The 19,115-nt window shown below is 37.7% G+C and overlaps 1 protein-coding gene across 18 annotated transcripts in view; it reads right to left on the reverse strand.

Annotated features, from left to right (window-relative positions):
* Positions 1-7,111: 7,111 nt before the first annotated feature.
* The window catches only part of TNRC6C (trinucleotide repeat containing adaptor 6C), a 597,645-nt gene continuing 585,641 nt past the window's right edge, over positions 7,112-19,115 (reverse strand). For 11 of the 18 annotated variants that reach the window (XM_034408533.3, XM_060688657.2, XM_034408534.3 and 8 more), the window contains 5 exons: positions 18,439-18,537; positions 14,712-14,906; positions 13,180-13,250; positions 10,916-11,055; positions 7,112-10,278 (listed from right to left, as the gene is read on the reverse strand). In XM_034408533.3, coding sequence (XP_034264424.2) covers positions 9,918-10,278; positions 10,916-11,055; positions 13,180-13,250; positions 14,712-14,906; positions 18,439-18,537 — 866 coding nt within the window. In that variant the 3' untranslated portion in view covers positions 7,112-9,917. The remainder of the gene's footprint in view (positions 10,279-10,915; positions 11,056-13,179; positions 13,251-14,711; positions 14,907-18,438; positions 18,538-19,115) is intronic. The other 7 variants (XM_087887226.1, XM_060688660.2, XM_087887233.1 and 4 more) reach the window with 1 other exon arrangement.

A 19,115-nucleotide genomic window follows, 5' to 3' on the forward strand; every position in this document is an offset into this window, starting at 1 on the left:
ATGGATTATTTGTTTCTAATGTAAATGAATGGCATTAGCTCTGCAGAAGGCTTCTTAATAGTCCTTACATCTACCCAGATGCCGTTCTAAAAGAGCTGCTTTATTATGCTTCACCTACAAGTTGATCTGTAATATATAATCCACCATAACGTGAATATGACTCGGACATTGCAACTGAGAGGTACACTTCCTCTCTCATGATTTTGAAACAGGTACTGGTCATCTTCCTACATTATTGGAACTCACAGGCTCTCCAACTGACAGGTGATGTGCAAAAAAAAAAAAGTGAATCTTTGCTTATGATGGACACCAATACCTAGCACACAGAGCAGGGGATGCATTCGTATAGTCTGGTTTGTCTCACCCCTTTAAACCCTTACAACCATTTTACCCCACTCTGTCACTCTCCTTGCTGATACCACTCTTGTAACATCAGTGTGCCCAACAAGCCAATCAGGGCTCTAGCTACCTGACCAATGGGGTAATGCAAAGATTGACTGTCTCTTCTCCCATCCTTTGGCTGCCTTCCCCAACAAAGGTTAACTCAAAAGTTTAACTCAATTTAAAAAGCTTAGGGAAGTGGTGCTTTGGGACTGCTGGGCCATGTTCTTACCATGATTAGGTACACTAAGAGTTTCCACACTGTTTCGACCTTTTACAATAAAACTTCTCAGGTTCTTATTCAGAAAGCAGGAGAATCTATAAGGAAATCAACATACAGTCAGTATTTCCAAATATGAGTTCAGGGAAGTAAATTCTACATAACCCCGCTTCGCCAAAAAATAAAAAGGTGAATGTGGATTTGAATTTGTGCAGTCTCATGTAATAGGATGAGAAGCTGTGGAGGAGGGTGCCCACGAGGAGGCCATGCTGTGATTCAACTTTTATTCTCCAAAGCTGCTTCGAGGTACACAGCAGCAGAATAATTCTTTAACATAATTGTGTTTCCCCCCCCCTGTATTGAGCTTAAAGATGCAGCTGCTTTAAGAAACTTAACTCCAAAGCACCTTTTTAAGAATCAGACGCAGAGTGCTAGATGCACATGCTTATTTAAGGTACTGATATTTTTCTTGTCATATGGTGGAAATCTTTGCAAATATATATCTGACTCCTTCCCCCTGGCTTTCAGAGATTAGTGGGCCTCTATAACAATATGATTACAATTTCGAGTCTCTGTCTCAGGAATCACAGCAGCCCAGTGGATACATTATCAATTTTGCTTCTGGCACAGCGATGGGGGAACAGAAAAGTGTAGCAGAAATTGCATCAGCCTACCTTAGCCACTAGAAAATATGAGCACTCAATAGATTTTCCCCTGGTAATGTAGCTTTATATAGGGATGCACAGGGAATCTGGGGCAACTGGAAATGTTATGTATTAGCCAAATAATCTTAATTTTGTTTGCATCTAATTCCTGAAGTGTTGCAACTGCAGTTAATACATTAATGAGTGCAATGATTTTCAATAGGGCTGTAATCTCTATTGCTTCTCCCTTGTAAATTACCACAGGAAAAGCAAAAGATGTGTGGAAAGACACAGAGGCCTAAGTAGGTCAGAAAATGACAACTACATACAAAATTGTTGTACTGTATGCCCAATTTTGAACTCAAATCAACTACTCCCTCTAGTGACTTTCTCTGGAAGTATTAGTTAACATACAACCAATAATGCAAATGTTTGTAAATGGTCTTGCATGCATATTGTACCTCCAACTAGCGCAGATCTGTGGACAGCATCAAACTAATATACATCTCTCCTAATCAATACTTAAGACATTTAAAGATATCATTTTGCTAATCTGCGCAGGCTAATTTGCATTTTAGATTTAGGCATGGACGCTCTAGAGCAGGGGTGTCAAACTCGCGGCCTGCGGCCGGATGCGTCATGCGCCGGCCATGCCCACCATTGGTTTAAGGAAGGGGGAATACATCACCTGACGATAATGCATCATTGCAAGTTTGACACAGCTGCTCTAGAGCATAAAATATATACAATGTTTGCAAAACTTGAGTGTTGCTGGCATTTAAAATTTAGGATTTGTCTCTTTAAAAGCAACAACATGGAAGGATAAGAAGTCTGCTTGCAACTAAGAGTGTTTTATGTTGAGCTGCAAGTCTGTTTCCCCACTAGAGGTTAATGGCATCTTAAATCTAGGTAGAACATGCTGGCTGGGGAATTATAGGAGTTGAAGTCCACATATTTTAAAGCTGCCAAGGTTGAAACACACTGTTCCAGGATCACCCAATCAACATTGTGCTACAATTAAATAGGGAGAACATCAGTAGAAAAGGAGTGGGGCTTTTACTTCATCACATTTTTTTGGGAAACAACTCCATCCATTTTTTTTGATCCCTTGTGGATACTTTTATCCTAAGATTAATTCATCGGTGAATCTGTAATATGCAGATTTGATATGTGTTCTCTCTACTATATGTCTCCTCCACATCACTGATACAAATGTTAAAGAGTAGAGGCCCAAGGATGAGCTATGAGGCACCACACTTGATGTCTTCCTTAATGAATATTTTGCAACTAGATCTTAAATAAACACACATTACAGTATTTAAATAAACTTATTTCATACGCTGGGACTGAACTAAGTCAGATTCATAAATCAAGTGCTATATAACTGGATATTTTATTTTTTCAAAATAATTTGAAACAGTAGATGATATGCAATGAATTCTCCTTCTGATTGCAAAAGTCTTATTTTCATTATCACTTACATTGCTTTTAAATGAATATTGACGAGAACTAGTGATATACCTCTGACATTTTGAGTTTGACCTAAAGTATCATAATTACCGGTATTTGGAAGTATCATCTAAGTTATCAAATCACATTATTCACATTTTTGTAAAAGATATACTGCCTTTGATATTTATCAAATTGGGGCTTCTATATCACTGTGTATTACAGGTATTTCAATAATCCTATTGAAGTTGGAGGTTCAAACCGTCTTCAAATTCATGGAGAATTTAAAAAATGGCCTCAAAATTTTTAGTCAGTACAATTGTGTACTGACTAAAACCATATAATTACCTTGTATGAAGAAGGAATTCAGATGAAACTACTAAAGGACTTTCAAAAAGTGCACAATAGGTTTGGATATGATAGAGGAAATTAGATTTACATAGTTATTTTCTTGATTATAATAGGCCACAATTGGTTTCATAGTGTTGAATCCATATTTAATGAGTAGTCCCATTAAAACAATGAGTTTACTTTCCCTAATATGACTAGGAACTGCAAGATAAAGGCAATGAACATGAACTATTAAGAATATCAACATTTTTCCAGCAATATTTTTGTACAGCAGCCACATCCAATCTCTTTGATGTCATCTAATAGTCCCTGTAATTCTTACTTGACACATACTGAACCTCTAGGGCCAGTCCTCAACACTGCTGAAAGAGAAAGGTGTGTCAGTAGCTCTCATAACTGCACTCCTCTTGCTGGCTGAGAACTTCTTCCAGATCAGTACTGCGAAAAGAAGGAAGAGAGCTAAAGAATTAGACTCCACAGTGAACCTCCACTGGTCTGAGATTTCCAGATGGAAAATATTGACCCTGCTGGCACCTCTATCTGGCATTAAAAAAGTAGGATTGATACAATTTAGCTGTACATAACTTTTGCTCCCTAAAGCCACAAGCTGACCCCATTTTGTAAACTAACAGTCTTGGCTAAGCACATGCTTAAATTCCTACTTATGATACATACCGTATGGTGATGGGTATGCAGCTTGTTTGACAAGAACAGCTGATCTGCCTTGTGTCAATTGCTGTCAGCTCCTTGCTCACAGAAAGGAAGCCCGCAGAGCATGACCAAGGCTTGGCTTTCCCTACCTCTCAAGATCAAAGAGCAGTAGAAACTAGCATGCTGGAGCAATCCAAGTAGAAGGCAGAGCTGCGGGGGCTACCCAGCCTCTGCTTTTGTATCCTTCCTCCAATGGAACAAACCAGTTGCTTTGAGATTGATAAGTGATGCTCCTAAATCATCAGGATAAAGCCTGTTGAAGCTTTTCTATGCGACAGAGGGAGAAGCATAAGCAGTGAGCAATTTCATTGCCTATGTACTTGAAAAATGAACGTTAAAATGAAACAAAGCAGTTCTATATTGCCTTATCTTACAAATTCCTGCAATTTGCTCCCTGTATACCTGCCCTTACGCACCCCAAGGCTCCAATGGATACAGAACATAGTATCTTAGTTACAGATAGATATTAACTAGCCTACAGAATAATGCCTATTTTGTGGGACTAATATTCCAGGAACAATTTAAGAATGCTGGTGATCACCTAACCTGTTACCTTCAGGATTGTCTTAGTTTGGTTAGAATTTGCCTGTTCCCAGCAGTCTAGGTAAAGTGAGATGATATTGATACCCACTCCTAAGAGATCAAGGAGGCAGGGGGCCACAAAACACAAAACAGTAGCAGCTTCTGCGAAATTCTCTGCTGTTTCGCCCTCCTATATTTTATCACTGAGGAAGAGGAAAATAATCCTATCAAGAGGTATATATCACCAAAGCAGGTCTAGAAAGTATAAAGGGACTTCAAATTTATGTCTGAAATATGAACAAGAAAGGATATTTTATCATGTTTGTTGGAAGTGTAAAAAAGCTAGAAAGTTCTGGGCATACATTAATTTAGAGGATTTTAAAGACCGAGACCAGGGGTTTTCTTTTGGGATTCATGGACAGTCAGAAAAATGTCATGGAACTTTGTTTTTGTACATGACAACTGCACCAAGATTATTGTATGCACAATGTTGGAAAGACTCAACACCCTCCATAATGAATGGCTGAATATGATGGAAGTTGCTGAGGTGGCTAAATGGATTTTTTTATCAGAGAAAAGACTCTACATCTCTACATTTACTGCTGACTGGAAACCCTTTAAGAACTTCTTGTGTAGAACAGATAAAATGCACTTATGATTTATGGTTTAAATCAGGGGTCCCCAACCCCTGGGCTGTGACTGGTACCAGTCCATGGCCTGTTAGGAACTGGGCCGAACAGTTGGAGGTGAGCAGTGGGTGAGAGCTAAGTTGTGCGCTTCTCCCGCTGATCTGTGGAAAAATTGTCTTCCACGAAACTGAGCCCTGGTGCCAAAAAGGTTGGGGACTGCTGATTTGATTACTAGACAGGGTAGATTATAGTAAGAGAGTTAAATTGTAACCACAGAGTTAACAGGTAATTTTATAACTGTACTTAAAACTGCTATCAAGAAAATCAGAAGCTACCGGTACTTCTTTTCTTTTTTGCACTTTTAGCTTTGTATTTATTATTTCTTATTTTATATTAATATGTATTAGTGTTTAATCTTTTTAAAAATTCTTTAATAAAACAATGGAGAGTCCTTAGGAATTGACATCAGTGGAAGATAATTTTTTTTTTTAATATTGTAAGCTGTCTAGATTCTAGGGAGTTGGCATACAAACTGATGTAATGCATACATACATTCTAATAGGAAAAGTGCAATTTCTTTCCAATATTAACAGAAAGGAATCAGTGTTGAAAATACATACATTACATCATAACAGTAAGGAATATAACCCTGACTGGTTAATTATGTAATATTTAGAACATATTATTTGGTGAGTTTAAACATGAAAATATCTGCCAGATTTCCTGTGGTCTAGGAAAGTACAATATTTGGCAGTGTTCCCTAAAAGGCCTTTTGTCACTGGTTGTCCTAGTTAGGTGTGATCAATTAAAAGAAACAAACACCCATTTCTTAAGACAAATGAGGACATTGCATAGTCCTGCAAGACACAGATGATCTTTGCCCTTTTTTTCAGGGCTCCTGTACGTATTTTCAGACAAAGCAGGATTTTGAAGCTACCCCTCTTTTTATTTTTAAAAGGCCAATGGAACTCAAATGGAAGCCCAAAGGCAATCGTGTAAATAAGAATCTGGTGCTTTGGTTTATGATCTAAAATAGTATTAAGAAAATTGAGCTATGCTGGAATTCTGATGTGTCAAGGTAAGTGTCTACAAGCTAATTTAAAATGACAATAGTTATGAAAATCAATACACTAGCATCCTATATTAGCATTTTTTTTTCTAAAAAAATGTATGGACCTCTCTCAAAAGTCCAAGTTATTATGATTACTACAGGGAAATCCTAAATATGAGATTTTACATGTTACTGTTGACCCATCTGAGAGTCCTTCTGGTCACTATTTTGACTAAAAAAGAACTATTTACAGGTTTCTTTAAAAAAAAAAAAAACCTCATTCCAACATTTATACCAATCCTCCTGTTGTGGAATATACACATTGAATAGAGTACTGTACACATAACAATTTTAAAAAATGGGTATTTCATTATTTAAGCTAGATCAAGACAAAACATGTAAGTAGTCTGAGTTAGCTTAAAAAGTAAACATGGCTTTGGAGTGCATCACCCAGAAAACCCTACTTTCATGCTGAATTTCTTATTGTGGCCAAGAAAAAACTTCCGTGTTTTACAAATCCTTTTCTTTCTGGAAGCTGTATAAAAGATATAAATGTTTATGTTGATGTAATATTTTGTCACAGGAAAAAAAGCAAGCTCCCACGCAAATAAATATAAAGAAGGGAAAAAAAAGTCTTGGCAGCATTGGTATACCTAAACCATGAATAATATTTTGTTTGGAAACCTCCCAGTTATAGATATGGAAATATAAAATTTGTTGTCAAAGAAATCTAAAGTAAAAGGAATACTAGCCAGAAATATGACAATATGTTTGTAAAGTATATACGTTGAATTATGAGTGATTTTTCTCCATAATATGTCAGAGACAAAAAAAGAAAAGAAAAAAGGGGGAGAGAAACAGCATTTAACAAAAATACAATTACTTTACAACTTTTTCATATAAAAATCCAATCCTATCTTATATTGCGAAATTGAAAAGGCAACTAACAAACATAAATAACAACACTAAGCAATCACAAGCAGCGAGTCAACAATCTGTAAATTATAGCATACACACATTGAAAGTGACATTTTAATCATTTCGGATATTTGCTGGCTGAACAATTAACAGGTAATGAATGGGGCAAGCCTTAGAAATGCTAGGAGATTATCTGTTAACAGTCATCTCTGTACACAAGAAAAATACACATGCCTTCTTAACAGCCAAGAAAAACTGCAATTTATTAAGTTTCAAAGAATCTTCGTACTCTTGAAAGCAACTTCTGGTGCATGTTTTTAACAATCACATTCTATGAGGAGAAATAACATTAAAAGCCACAAACTTTTAAAAACTTTTCATCTCAGAGTTACAGACATCTTGAGTTCAAAATTAAAGGCAAAACATTAAAATAAAATAAAAAATAAAAATTCAACAGGAATTATTTTAAAAATGTCCATCTCCAATTTCAAATGATTGTGAGTTCTTTTTCTACAATTCATTACTAAATTTTAGCATGGAAAATTGTATTGACTATTTCAATCCGCACATAGGCACATATGTATTTTATATATAAATATGTGTGTGTGTGTGTGTGTATCTGTATGTGTGTTAAAAGAGATATATATACACAATACATATGTAGAGTGCGTGTAATGAGAATGAGATGCAATCGCTCTGAGAAAAGGGTATTCAGCTAAATACACTACGAAAACTTGAGAAAACACAAGTCTGGAACCCAATCTGTGCATAGTTCATGATCCTCTAAAAAAACCCAGCTTTTGTTGATTTGCAATTTTGCAGGACCCTTTTTAATTCGACAAAACCATTGAAAAACTAACCTTGAACAAAACAAAACAAAACAAAACGTAATGCACAAGTTTCCTGATCCAAGCAGTCAGGGAGCACAATGTTCATATAATTTTTAAAAACATACTCAAAGGGTATGCTATTCCATTGTCTTTCTTCCTTTCAAAACAATCAAAAACATTGATCATTTTTAAACATAAAGCAATTTTTTTAATATATAAAGCACTCTTCAAACATCTATTTCTTTTGAGTCCATTATTTGGTAAATATGTAACTGCTACACATTAGATTAGGTATTTTTCTTCTTCTCTTACTGTCTTTTTTATTTTGTTTTTTGTTTTTTTTTAATAATATCTTCAGTGCTAGGAGTTGGGTTTAAAAAATACATGAAATGGTGTGGAGTTGCTCCTCGGGAAACCCGGCTTTCCTGAGACATCTTCCACCATGTGCAAGATAGTGATCACAATATTTTTCGCCACTCTGACGAAGATGAGGGAAAAAAAAAGAGTACACAGCAATGGCCAAAGAAAAGGATCAACAACATCAACAGTAACAACAACAGTAACAACAACAAACACTGTTCAATCCCAGAGCTCTGAAGTAGCATATCTTCATTCTGAAAATAGGTTTCTTTATGATGGAAGTCTTTTTTTTTCTTTTTTTTTAATTCCTTTTTTTATTTTAAAGTTTGAAGGAGGAAAAAAAAAAGGTTTGTAAACAGGTGGGAGCTGAAATCGTAGGCTCCTCCAAAAGCAGTCAAAACCTATGTCCAAGTGCTTGTTTCTGTTCCAGCTTGCAGGGAACCATCCACTCTTTACAAGTATTTATGGCCACAGTTCAACAAGAGTTTTTTTTTTCCTTTTTTTTTTAAACTTTATATTCCGAATGAGAAAAAATGGTGCAATACTCCGGTAATTATTTTCTTGCATTAGTCCACAATAAAAAGCTGCTAAAGGTAGATATACATATTATTCTCCAGAGATACACACTGTAAGTTTTTAAAATGCGGTAAGAGTCCTTGAGTAAACATTTACACATGAATTGTCGCCAGCCCCTCCTATCAGTTTTTTTTTTTAAATTTTTATTTTTAAAAAAACAAGTAGGATTAGCTACAAGAAGGGCTGTGGACACTCAGTGCAAAGTTAGAAGCTAATAACAATTAAACATTTGACCGATAAGCAAATCAAAAGCATATACTGAAAAAGAAGGGGAAAAAAAAAAGGTCACACAATTTGTTAAGTTGTACACCTGGCACACGCACACATCCATACATTCATACATCAGTTCAACTTGTCCCCAATGCATACATGTAAGAAAGAACCAAAAATAATAATAATCCTAGAGCCTGTTCTTTTGTTTTCTGATACCAACCTGGAAGTGTAATAATAGAAAGTGTTCACATTTTTGTTATTGGCCTGCTGGATTCAAGTATAATTGCATGTTTGATATGTTAATTTTTCTTTCTTTCTTTCTTTCTTTTTTCTTTCTTTCATTTCTTTTTTTTTTAAAAAAAAGACCTTTGAACTATTTGGGGGGAGAATTAAAAAAAATGACACAAAAAGTAATGAAACAAGTGTAATGTGCATAGGCAAGACCCACGGGAGTAGTGGACCTGGATATTCCACCCCACCTCTCAATCCAAGTCATCCAGCCAAGGGGGCTTAAGATTTGTTCCCCAATAGCTGCTGACAAGCTGGTCAGATGCCACCCCACCCCCACCCCCATTGATTACTGGATCCGCCTCTGGTAATGTGCATAATTATCACAGGCTCATTTTAAATAGGCTTTCTCACCTCCCCTTCATCCCAACCCCAACTTCCCCAAGTTGATAAAATAACCCTTTCCAGCCCAAATTCTGAAAAGTGCCCTTCATGATAGAACTAGTCTAAGCAGCTTGTATACGTCTTTAAAAACACCATACAAACATAAAAATAAAATTAAAAAGCCGTTGGAAAAAAACCCACACAAAAATCTATCATTAGCACATGACACTGACCAAAGGGAGCCCATACTGTTAACGCAAACAGTTCACAAGGGACTCCAGCAGAGTTTCATAGTCAAGATTAGACAGAGGTACTAAAAAAAGGGCTGCCAGTCTGATCTATTAAAGCTGGATCCTTCGTGCTGCCCTGGACTGGAAAGGGTTACTGCTATTTCTTTTTTTTTTCCTTTAGTGCTGATGATTGTTACTTCCATTTTGTTTTTCTGGCATCCTAGATGGATTCCCCGCTGAGAAGATCCCCTGGGAGCAGAGTATTCAAAGGCGTTGGGCTTCCGATAACCCTGCCGTCATCGGTGCTGGGAGGACCCCAAAGGCTGCTTGAATACTGAGGGACCCCACCCCAGAGCAGATCGCTGCTCCCTTTCCCACCAAGGCAGGGGGTATTCCAGTGGCCTGCATCATTGCGCACCATGCCATGAGAACTGCTTGTGGAGCCCAAACGTGTCTGAGTGGTTCCAGTGTTGGACTGCCAACTGGAAGTGGGGGGCAGTGGCTGGCCTTGTGCTAAAAAACGGTTCACTTCCTCCTCTCCAGCAAACTCAGCCAAGATGGTAGTGTTCCCCAAAACGCACCTGAAAACACAAAGGAAAACTGCTGAGGCATACTTCTCAGGATCTATGCATTTATTCTGAATGCAGTATATACATTCCCTTAAACATTATTTAAGAGCTAGAACAGGGGTGTCAAACTCAAGGCTTAGATCTGGCCCGTGGGACCACCCTGGACCGCTCCATTTTCACTGGCAGAGGGCTGCAGGAGGCCATCGCAGCCAAAAACGGACATTGAACTGGCAATGCCCACCTTGGCCATTCCCCTCCCCCCGAGGTCAAACACAACCCTGATGTGGCCCTCAATGAAATCGAGTTTGACACCCCTGAGTTAGAATATTGTGAAATAACCAAATACCTGACCAGGAAGTTTTGAATATGGGGTGTAACATTGTGGACATTTAGATTGATGCCCAAGGACGATAGGGAAGACTTAAAGCAGAAACAATCTTGGTTTAATCTTTTTTTTAAAAAAAAATATAGGATTGTAAAATAAGATTGACTAGTCACATAACTCTCCACCCTTTCTATATGACATCCTTCTTTGTTCATTATTCATACCTCCTTTTTACTGTCCAAGGCAATCATTAAATATATCACAAGCCCCAACTGGGCATGCCATTCTTGAAAAACAGTATAAATACTGAATCAAATTACATACATGTGCAGAGACTTCTGAGCCTTTGCTGCTTCCTCCTTGGAACTGTATCGGACCACAGCATTCCCTTGAGTCAGGTTCAGATGGAATGTAATAAGAGGACCATGTTGCAAGCATAGAGTACGCAGTGTAGAGCCATCAATCTAATTAGGGAAAGCGAAAAGAAAAAAGTGTGAGTGATTTCTCTCCTCCTCTAGTGGCATTACTATTTTGACTAAGGGAGAGTAACACATTAGTAAAAAGTCAAAGCCATATCTTAAAAACATACAAATACAACAACGTAGATTCCTCCCAGAGATTTAATGTATTGATGAAACAACTCTTCCATCTTCCACTTCCTGAACAAGCACACCTACAATTGAGCTATTTCTGGAGCTTCCCTTCAAGCTCTGCTGCCTATAGATTTGAACCTTACCATTCCTAGTTGCCTTCAGAAAAGTGATGAGAGGTCAGGGTCAGAGCTCTAATGAATTCACTTTTGAGGGATGGAGTGGTACCACCCGCCCTGAAATAGGCATTGATGTGCTTCGTGTTCAAGAAGCCACCATTAGACCCAGACAGTTTGGAAACCTGTCAACAATTTCAAGCTTCCTTTTGTTGCAAAGGTTATTGAGAAGGTGGTAGGGTTCCAGTTGCAGAGGGTCCTGGAAGAAATTTGATTATCTGGGCTTTTTCAGCTGAGTGTCAGGCTAGAGTACTATACTGAGAACACATCGTTTGTTTTTGTCAATGATGTGTGGACAACCAAGATTGTGTGACCTTCCTGATCCTCCTTGATCTCTCAACTGTGTTCAGAACCATTGATCATGGTATTGTTCTGGACCATGTCTGGGAGCTGAGAGTAGGAAGCGAGTATTACAGTAGTTGTCCTTTCCCTAGAACCAGCTCTGGTTATTGTTGTTGGGAGAGAAGAATTGAAGCCAGAAGGTGCTACACTGTTGGGACCTGCAGGGCTCAACTCTCTTTCCTCTATTCCTTTACAGATGCATGAAGCAACTGTGAGAGGTTATCTATTGACATGGGGCCAGGTAGCATCAGTTCACTGATGATACTTATTTCTCTATTGAGACACTGGACTGAGTATAAAGTGTAATCTAAGTACTGACCCATTCCCTTGATGCTATTAGGATCTACGTGGAGAAGAACATACTTAGTTTCCACCTCCACAAGGCAGAGTGACTGTGAGTTCAGAGGTCTGGCGAGTCTGAGAATATTTTTGATTCTAGACTGAATTGAGCTCCCTATTTTTAATTTGTTCATAATTTGAAGGTCTTCCTAAATTAATTATTCTTGTTCGATGAGAAAAATGGCAGCTGTGGCCAACAGGACCTTTGCACAATCCATCTTGTTCATAAATTTCTACTGGAAAGTACTCTCACGGGGCTGCCCTTGAATACCACCCAAAAGCTACAATTTAAAAATGCCGCTGCTGAAGTATTTATTGCTATTCTTCCTGTGAAACACTTTGAGAACTGCAATGATTAATAGTGATCTGGACTTAATTCAAGGTGCTGGTTGTTATCTTTAAAGGCCTACAAATGATTTAGGATCTAGTTATCTTGAACCAATCTGAGATGATCTGCTAATCCAGTAAGGTTAGGGACAGAGGGCTTGCTCAAATATCCTACTCTTAAAGAGAATGTAATCATTAGGGAACATGGGCCTTCACTATTGCTGCCTTTCTCCTATAGAGTAGCATCCCCCCTGTAATTGCAATAATCCCAGCCCTCCATCAAACCTTCAATGAGTGAAGTGCAGACGGCCCCAATGCAACTGGTGCTTATGCCATTCTAACATTTAATAAATAAATAAAAATGTCAAGTAGGTCAATCCTACAACTTGCTGTTTTAGAAATAAAATGCTTAAAATAGAAAGCTCCAAGAGTTAACAAAATTACATAAGACACATCAAGAACAGAAGGGCCTAAGACAGAGGTGTCAAACTCAAAGTCCAGGGGGCTGGATCCGACCTGTGGGGTGCTTAGATCTGGCCCAGGGGGCCACCCTGGAAACATTGAAGGACTGGCCCGCAGTGCTTCAGCCAGTGAAAATGAAGCTACTACAGAGCACTCAGGCCACCACAAGTGCCCCAGACACAAGTGACATTGAACTGGCTACACCCCCCTGGCCACGCCCCCCCCAAGGTCAAACACAACCCTGATGTGGCTCTCAATGAAATTGAGTTTGATATCCCTGGTCTAAGTGTTTACAAGTACAATGCTGAGTACTTTTATGACTCTTCCTCTAATTTATTGTAAATTCATTTACCTGGGGAGTGAGGTTACGGAGAACTAGCCAGCTACTTGTTCTTCCTGAGCTGTCAGTACTCCAGGCTGAGCCTACAACCCAATAAAGAAAACATTAGGGAAAGCCCAACCTAACAATTGAAAAAGAAGAGCAGAAGATACAGGACACAAACCTGATGAATACAATTTCTACAAGAACTTCTAACAGGAAATGTATTTGGATCAGAAGATTTAGCAAATGTCTGCTAGCCCTCCTCTCCTCCCATCATGTCTAATTCCTCATTGAGGAATTTTGCTTGTCATAAATAGAACCAATGCATAATTTAGATTTCCCCAATATGATACTTTACAAATATGTTGGATCAAACTCACAGACTTTCCAACCAGAAATTCTGGGGATTGTGAACCAGTACATCTGAAGGATAGCCATGAGATAGATAGATAGATAGATAGATAGATAGATAGATAGATAGATAGATAGATAGATAGATAGATAGATAGATCTATATATATATAGTATATTCAGATATACTGGTTCACGTCTTACCAGATGAAAGCCACAATAAAATTACTACATTTCAATATAGACTTGTTGACATTTCTATAGTGTTTTCTAAGCCACACATTATATATCTATATCATCTATATCTATCTATGAAAGGTAGTGTAAGTGTAATACATAGACATGTCTGTATAGGTTTGTAAAATAAATTAAATAATTCAGACTCTAAGCAAAGGACAGATGCATCTGAACTTAAGTGACTGACACAGTGCTGTGGCGTCGGAGTCGGAGTCGAAGGAAATTTTGGGTACCTGGAGTCGGAGGTAAAAAAAAACACTGAGGAGTCGGAGTCGGAACATTTATCTCCCGACTCCACAGCCCTGGACTGACATTGACAATATTGCACTGTCAGTCTTCAGAGCAGGGGTCTCCAACCTTGACAACTTTAAGGTTTGTGAACTTCAACTCCCAGAATTCCTCAGCCAGGAATTCCTTAGAGGTGGACCAGACTTGGGAATCAAAGTAAAGAACATTAAAGTTACTTTTATTATAGGGTTACAGTAAAAAAAAAATCTTGCATGACTGAAAGCACCTCCCCCCTCCCTGCTTTTATCTGTACAAGAACTAGGGAGGATTAATTCTGAAATGCTTTCTGAAACTACCGTTCTGCTTTGAATTTAAATTTATCTGATTCTTGCCTTGGTTGTGGCCCTTTCTCCTGTTCCTCAAGGTTATTTTCACAACCTATTACATACACTAATTTTTAGGCCAGGATTTTCCACATAAAAAGTCTAAACACAAAGTAAATATATATTGTATTTATTTAGCTAAGAAAGAGTTGGACTGAGCCAAATTCTAATCTACCCTTAGCCAGGAGGTTCATTGACTGTCTTTAGATTGGTTACCCTTTTCAACCCTAACAGGGTTGATTTTGTGGAGGAAAACTAGATGGGAAAGCCTTATGTATGTTGCCTCAAACTCTTAAAGGAAAGCAGATATAATCTATGCAGTTAAGTCAAAAGAAAAAAGAAGAAAAAAGAACTCAGGAATACCAGAGGAGTAAGAGCTGGTCCAACCCAATGGGCTGGCACCCCAGGTAGACGATGGCTTGGTGTTCGTTAAGCCTGGAGGTGGCCTTGTAGGAGCTGTAGTGTTCCTGGGAACCTTCCAGAGTTCATGTGACAAAGAGGCTTGTGTGTGAGAAATTGGACCAGAAGACCATGTTGATTTGATGTCTGACAATTTACCTGTAATAGAGAAATGCAATTCAGAATGTCAGCATGTGGAGTTTATGGACAATCTGGGTTCCCCAGGTTTCTGCTGTCTGTATATAAACATAGTGAATTTCAAGCAAACAGTGGTTCATACATTGCTCATCTTTGTTAATTTTGTTGTTAATTCTTTTTTTCAATTTTCTGCTATATAAATCTCATTAATCCATCAAAGATTCTCAAAATGGTCTCTATAAGGCTCAAAAATATGAAATTCATCTGGCATCATAACTTCAGAATAAATCCAAACATTTACCAGTCTCAAGCATATAATATCATTTTACTCTCCCAGTCCCCAACAGAAAAGGAAAGAAACTGCTCATTTTCACAAAGCACATAGAAGCTACTTTGTGATCCACAAAGATCTTTGGGAAAGGGTCTGTAACTTTCAGTTAACAACAGTGTATGCTTCACAGAGACAACAATTGGCTTGATTCCTTTGGCTACTAAAGCGCAGAAGCCCAGCAAAAACAAAGTATATTCTACAAACCTAATTCCTGAATTACAGGAATAAAACAGAAAGAGAATTCCTCTCTGTATTAAAAGAGAATGGGAAAGTGAGGCTGAAGGATAATATGCAAGAGGAAGATAGATGAGGAAGATTCATCATTTATTATTTTCATTAATCCACTTAGCTATCACAGGGAATGAAGAAGAAAGAGGGGTGTCTCTCAAAACTTTCACCAGGTAGTCCTTATGACAATGATTTATTCCTGTAATCATATATTTCTGAGTAGTTTTTATCATCATTATCTCTAACTTGAATTTCAATACCAAATATAGTGAAGCATCTGAAAGATGATTAAGGCAACCAAGTAACACATTAAAACAGCAATCATATGAATAAACCATACTTAGATGTCAATTAATACAAATATAGAGTAACAGATCATCACTGAAATATTTCCCAAAGTCTATAAAGGAAGGTGGTTGATACACATCCTAAAACTGCAATCTTAAATACATTTTCTAATAGATTATATTTACTAAACTCTGCTACAAGTATTGAGTTTCAATCAAAAGAACCCTCCCGTTCTATACCACCATCTAAGCATGGCTTCTCCTACTATTTTTCTCAGTTCTTAACCTTTTATGAAGTATAATGCTGTAGCTTATATGAACTAGGTTGCTGCCAAGTTATCGATTTCTCCATTTCCAGAAAGATCGATTATTTGCACAAAACCAAAAATTCTGAAAAATTAACTTCAGGATCTGAACCAAGTTTCACCCAAAAGAGAAAAACAGCCCTGCCAAAGGAAAATGCATCCTAGGTAAAATAAACGTCAACTATTTCTTTATTTTAAAACTTTTTGAATTGAAGATTCAAAAGAACTTTCAGATTTTATTTTTTAACTGCCAATTTTAATTACATCTTAATTTCTTAAAAAATTACTTTAACTGGAATTAAAGATTATGATGAGTCTGTGGAAGAATGTCTATGGAGAGTCTCAATCATCCAGGGCATGGTTATCCCAAAGGTGCTTTTTCCAAAAGGCAACTGGACTTTGGTTGGTTTTGAAAAAACCTTTTGGAAAAAGCACCTTTGGGATAGTCTGTGAAAGGGGTTACAAAGAGTTTGAATCAGTGAGGGTAACAACTATAAAGGCGCATGTGGTGGAGAGAAAGAAATAGATTTATATGTTGCTGGCTACACGGAGGTTTCCACATTTTTTTCCAGGTTACGATGAAATCTAAACCTTTGAGATAGTTCAGTCTACAAACTATAATAAAACAATATTATGATAACAGGTTGCAATTTTGAAGGATTGATGAGATGTTAATTACCTTATTTTTAGTGAATCAGTTGAAAAAGGCATGCAGATAGTCCTTGACTTACAACCACAATAGGGACCAGAAAATTCATTATTGTAGTGTGGTTGTTAAATGAAGCATCATGTAATCACATTTTATACCTTTTTCTGCCACAGTTGTTAAGCAAATAACCATAGTTGTTAAGTGAGATATCACATGGCTATGATTTGCAATCTTCCCTGAGACCTTCCCCATTAACTTTGCTTGTTGGAAGCCAGCTGGAAAGGTGATTGTGTGACATAGGACAATGCAATAATCACTGTAAATGTGTGACAATTGTCAAGCACCCAAATCACGGTTGCATGATCGTGGAAACACTGAAACAGTTGTAAATCACTTTTATCAGCACTACTGTAAATTGAGGACTACTTGTAGTGCAGAATTATACTACTGGCAGTATTTTGGATGGCTCCCAGAAATTATGTATAATTCTAGTTCTAATTCTTTAATTCTTCCTATTCTTTAATTCTGGGTCCAATCCTGGAAATTGGGAAAACCTAAGTTGACAAATTAGCTATAACTAGCAAAGGTCCCACTGAAAGATGACAAATGCACAAGTGCACAAATACAGCAAAATTCTTAAGAGCTAAGTGCTGAGGAAGAAAATAGTCAGCATATTTATGAATGTTGGGTCCAATATTATCTGATATACAATACACACTGTGATAGAAAAGGCAGATCCATTCTTCCCGTTGAGTGAATAAAGCACACACCATTTATGCATGTGGTTTTTTTTTTCATTTGCTTTTTCTAACACCATCAGTGCATACCAATGACTGCATGATGAGAATCACAGCTGGCATTTTTGCCTTAAATTATGCAAAACAACAAGCAGATGATAAACAAGATTATTGTCTGTTATTCTCATTTTACACAAAAGATATACATTATGATCCCACATGGTATATGTTGGTTTATATTGTGGTTTCCACAATGTAGGTGAGTCACATTTTTCTTACTGTTAGGTACATGATGCTTCTTTTAAATATATTTTTAATCTTTATATGCCATCTAGAGTTTCTTGGTGACTGAGGTGGCTAAATATAAGTGAACAAAGAAAATGTGATACAAAGCATGAACAAAAGCACTGTGTCAGAATATAGAGATTGACAAAAGCGCACATAATAAAGTGTGCTGCTACTTTCAAGTATCCTTCTCCTGTGTCCTCCTTGAGTCCCTGAATTCCTACTTGCACTAATGGTCTAAGAATAAAATAGCTGCCAGCACCTTGAAAACGTGAGGACAGGTGAGCACAGAAGGTGCGGATATTCATCCTTACCCAAATTGATTATGACCATCTTGATTATTACTACGCTCTTCAAGACAAGACATGGTTGAGAAAGCGAGGGAAAGAGGGCGCAGAAGAGCAATAGGCGCTGCGCCTCTTTGGATCAAGTCATTCTCCCAAAATAAAATGCTCAATGTCGGATAGGTGGTGTTCTTTGCTGCATAACGTCTGCTGGTAATTGTGTGTATGCTAGGTATATGAAGAAAATGTTTATGTCCCAAAATTAATTTAACAGAAATTAGCATTATATTGAATGCTGCTAAATTCTTAGGACAGTCATTTGAAAAAAGGAGCCCAGGATGCAAAAGAAGTACACTTCTTGTACCATTGTTGTTACTGCAAAGAACAGAGGCTGTGTGAAAACCTCCTATCCCAGGGGCCTCTTAGGAGAAAGGCCATTGGTCATACCTGCAATGCTGCTGAAAGAGCTACTGTAGCCGGAGGCACTAAGTGGCCAGGCACTCGATGAAGGCAGCGTGGCATTCTGAGATGATGTTGGGGATGACCCTGCAGAACCAGCAAAGAAGCAACTAAGAAAGATGGGCAGAATGGTGTCTACGATAGCATATGCAATTCTCACACCATCACATGCAAACAAAACCATGCAAGGGAAGATGCTAGCCCAGCCCTGCCTTTGACGCCTAGCTGTGAAATGTTATAGAAAGCATGGTTCAATGTACGGTAACGAACAACACGGTGAGAAAGATGATGGTGTTCATGCAGAAATATATATATATATCCCTTAACTCTGTGTCATATTCAACATAATGATATTCACTGCCATTGTATTCACAATTTACGAATTGCATGTGAAAAATATGAAAATGCAGCCATGTTAATTATGATGAGTCTGCCCTGCATTTTATGGTAGGTATTTTTAGAAGAAAAGGCACATCTCTGCCCCATTTGCCTTTAAAATTCCCTGCCATGGCCACCATTGACAATCTTGTCCCCTTGACATTCCTGCAATGTTGCTGAAATGTGTATTCTAGTAAGCCTTGCTACAACAATGGTGACACTCAATATTATACCACAACACAGGATAAATTTATGATTGTTGCATTATGCAAGGAGACACTGAAAAC

The sequence above is a fragment of the Pantherophis guttatus genome, chromosome 2, assembly GCF_059756535.1.
Source record: "Pantherophis guttatus breed Tessera chromosome 2, ASM5975653v1, whole genome shotgun sequence".
NCBI classification, from domain to species: Eukaryota; Metazoa; Chordata; class Lepidosauria; order Squamata; family Colubridae; genus Pantherophis; species Pantherophis guttatus.